Source organism: Durio zibethinus, chromosome 2 (genome assembly GCF_047325235.1).
Source record: "Durio zibethinus cultivar Kanyao isolate XHJ-2024 chromosome 2, ASM4732523v1, whole genome shotgun sequence".
NCBI classification, from domain to species: Eukaryota; Viridiplantae; Streptophyta; class Magnoliopsida; order Malvales; family Malvaceae; genus Durio; species Durio zibethinus.
In genome coordinates this window covers 35,124,144-35,128,202 of record NC_143163.1, presented here as the reverse complement: position 1 = coordinate 35,128,202, position 4,059 = coordinate 35,124,144, and the positions used below count along the sequence as shown (strand labels likewise).

Here is a 4,059-nt window from a genome sequence, read left to right as displayed (position 1 = left end):
ATTCAATAATATCACTAATAAATAACATACTTTTATTGGTCAACATTTTATAGAGATAGTATTTTAATTATTGATATACAAAATTCAATTACTAATATTTTTTGTAAGTACTAAATTATTAAAAATATATAATTTAAAGTTGAAATTACATGTGAACCTGAATCTAATACTAGTGTATCTTTATTTTACCAGTTGCTTTACTAATCTTGTACTATATATATTTTTTACGTGCCGTTCACGATACCAGACGTAAGATAAGGAAGATGACCGCTACATCTAGCCATCGGGCCGCCTCCCTGTTTTAAGTTTCTCTTACATCTCTCTGAGTCTCTAACCTTTGCAAGCCTTTTTCATACTTGATTTGTTGTTTCTGCCTTATATGCTGTGTAGTACTTATAATTACTGAATCATCTCTTTGCCTCTCTTTTGTTTTTTCTCTCTGTTTCTTTGTTTCTGTCTTTTAACATGGAAAATTTTCAGGGATTTTTCCCTAGTTCATCGACATTATCAGTGTCTTCCTCGTCATTAAACATGACGAATTCGCCTGGTTATGGTGAATTTCAAGGTGGCAAGGCTAATGGGTTATTGGGATTAATGGCAGAGATGGAAGTTCCTGGCAGCTTGAATGTGCACAACATTTCCCAGGACAAAAGCTTTCCTGAGAGCAACAGCTTGGCTGGGACTGAAACTGAAGTGAAGAAAAAGGGAGATAAAAAGATAAGAAAGCCGAAATATGCTTTTCAAACAAGAAGCCAAGTTGATATACTTGATGATGGCTATAGATGGAGAAAATATGGGCAGAAAGCTGTGAAGAATAACAAATTTCCAAGGTATGCAAAGCTCTTCTCAGATCCTGTTCTTTTTGTTTTTATTTTTTATTTTTAACACTGGTTTTGAATCACTGGATTTAGTATATCTATGTTAGTTGCAGAATCCTGATTAAAATTAAAAAAAAAAAAAAAGGTAATTCAGAATATTCATTGTTCACATACAAAAAAGAGTGCCGGTACTAGGATTTGACCTGTATATGTATGTATTAAATTATAAATATACCGATTGTTAGAGTAATATGCTATGTTAAGGCTGAGTGCTGAAAAATGACTAACAAATTCCCTAATCCGACTGCGAAATGTAAATTACGACAAAATAGTGAAATTAAGGGGAAGTTTGCTGCCCAAAATCAAAACCGAAAGGCTTTGCACTCTTAGCGTGTTAGATGGGGAGCAGGGTAATGGACGTGGTTTTTGTAACTTACTACTCCTTTTGAGTTTTTTTTTTTTTTTGGTAATCGAGGTTAGTGAGATTTGAATATTGATTACTAGAATTAAGAATCCAGCATTCTAATAAAGATCACACCACCGTTGGCGACTCCTTTTGAGTTTTGCCAACCTTGAGCGATTTAACTTTAGCCTTGTAGAAGAGTTTAATTTCTCATTCCATGAGAAAACTAATTACGTATAGAGCAACAAAACCTGCAGAGGGGACATGAAATGATTGCCATGGCCAAGGGAGGAACTGATGAGATGCTTAGGGTAACTGATGCAGGTTCATTTCACTTAAAAAAGAACCAGCTTTGCCTTCTTCCATCTTAATTACTTCTTCTTTTTCTTTATGGATTTATATATAACTCATCGAATAGTTCCAGTTGAAATTTGCGTCGCCTCCATTAATATGTACTGTAATTATTGTTTTGCAGAAGTTACTATCGATGTACCCACAAAGGATGTAATGTCAAGAAACAAGTGCAAAGATTAACCAATGATGAAGGAATGGTGGTGACAACTTACGAAGGCATGCATTCACATCCCATCCAAAAATCTACTGACAACTTTGAGCATATCTTAAGCCAGATGCAAATCTACTCTACATCCTTCTGAATCAAAGGCGATCGAGCAGAGATATTCATCATATACATAATACTTGTAAATAAAGAACTATGCATTATTGGATTGAGACAATTTTAAATTAAATTCACTGCCCCCTATTGATCGACGAGAAAATTTCTTTTAGATCATTTTTCATTCACAAAAAAAAAAGACCATTTGTTTTGTTTATCATCTCGAAATTAATGGTGATTGATAGGTCAAAGAACTCGTGCTGTAATTTGGGAGGATAATTTATAATCTGATTATATCTATTGGATTTACGATTAGAAAGGATTTATTTATGTACCATTTTATTTTGGGTTGTTATACAACAGTGTAAAAAAAACAGTGTCCACGCCTGGGCCATTCTCTGGGTGGCGCTTGGTTCGCATCTGTACTTGTGCTTGGATTTGTCTCCAAGCTGTTGAATCTGATCAACTGACCTGGACTTTTAGAGTCCTTTACAGCGCCCGCACATTCTCTTTGGGTCTTGGTCCTGCCCTCAGGACCTTCGTTGCATCCCTGGACCTGCTCTCCTGTGCGATACCGCAACAGCAATGGTTCGACTAAACTTCTGCTTGTGTTTCCATTGTAACTCGGTTATATAAAGTAAAATAGAGTTATTTCGGACTCATTCGTCGGACCATCAGCAATGCAGTAGTCTCGAATTCTTCCTCTTTGAGTAAGCTTGCAAAGCTCTCCTCAAGTTTCATTTTTCGTGTACTTTATTTAAATTATTATTTAAGTTTTTCTATGAGCTGATTTCATGTGATGATTGCTTGCTCACCACGCTTGATACTATCATACTGGTGATGCCACCACAATTGAGCATTATCACTAAAAAATATAGTAGCTAAACTAAGCATCATTTGCTGTCCCAACCATTTGAAAATATTGTTCTATGCCCCATAAAAAGTTGTCCACGTTTTTATCTAATTAAAGTACTTAATTACATTTACAAGACATGAGATTTGAATTTTGAAAGTTTAATTATCGATGCTAGATACTAATTGTAATTTTTTGGCGAAAAAAAATAAATTAATCGTAATTTTGTTATTCCCCGGCTGTCGTCATAGGATTGTTATCATAGACCACAATAAAGTATTATTTACTAAATTAATTTTAATTGAAAAAACAAATATATCATTTGTTAATTATTAATCATTTAACATTAATACGTTCATCTTAAAAGTAATATAATTCCATTATTTTAAATAAAAATAATAGAATACATTCATCTTAAAATTAATATGACCATGAGTTGATATATAAGATAAAGGCCATAATTTATTTAATTCTCTCGTGATATGTTAATGCATTGAACAAAACTTCACTGCTATATATCATCTTCAGCAACAATTCCTAAATTTGCCGTGAAACATTAACGATTCTAAATCGTAGATTTAAATTTTTTTTTAAGTGTTTATGTAATATATATAAATATAATTATCTATAAATTTATTAATTTTATAAAAAAAACCATAAAACTTTTAAAATATTTAAAAATATTTTTTAATTAATTTTTTACTTTTTAATACACCCTATTTCATACTTTGAATCCGCAATCCGCGTATGCCTATTTGGAAAATTACTCATCCGAAAGTTGTTATATTCAGGCCATAAAATGCCTAGCTTGATTAGTTGATGTGTACCATCCTCGTGCACAAACTCGAGGCATGAATACTCTTTTATCCTACCCAAATAAGGCATATAAATTTAACAAATATTCAATTTGATCCATGAATTTTTGATACCACATTTTTATTTTTTAAAAACCTAATGACTAGATTAATGGAATTTAAATATTTATTTCAAGTAATGTTTATATTAAACAATAAATTTTCAGCATTTTAATTTGATTGTTTGTATTGAAAAAAGGAATGTTACATACACAAAAAATATACACATAAATACAATAATTTTTAATCAGGTCCTTATGTTATTTTATATGTATGAAATTTGTATAATTATTATGTGTATATAATATGTTATTAAAATTACTCCTTATTTTTCTATTTGTAAAAAATAAAAAATTTTTTTTACAGATTTTTGAGAAGACATATTCGTAATTATAAAAGAGGACAATGGTGGCATATTCGCTTTAACAGTTGCTCTTTTCGTGATTTATTAAAAAGTCAAGGGCTTTTATCTAAGTAACTATAAAACGGCAAATAGTAGGAGTCCCAAATAGGGT

General features: G+C 31.5%; 1 protein-coding gene across 1 annotated transcript; it reads left to right on the top strand.

Moving 5' to 3' along the window:
- The first annotated feature begins 245 nt into the window (after positions 1-245).
- Positions 246-2,177, top strand: LOC111318016 (putative WRKY transcription factor 75). Its single transcript, XM_022920626.2, has 2 exons — positions 246-830; positions 1,697-2,177. The coding sequence occupies exons 1-2, from the start codon at positions 466-468 to the stop codon at positions 1,875-1,877; spliced, it is 546 nt and encodes a 181-aa protein (XP_022776361.1). The 5' UTR covers positions 246-465; the 3' UTR covers positions 1,878-2,177.
- The last annotated feature ends 1,882 nt before the right edge of the window (positions 2,178-4,059 follow it).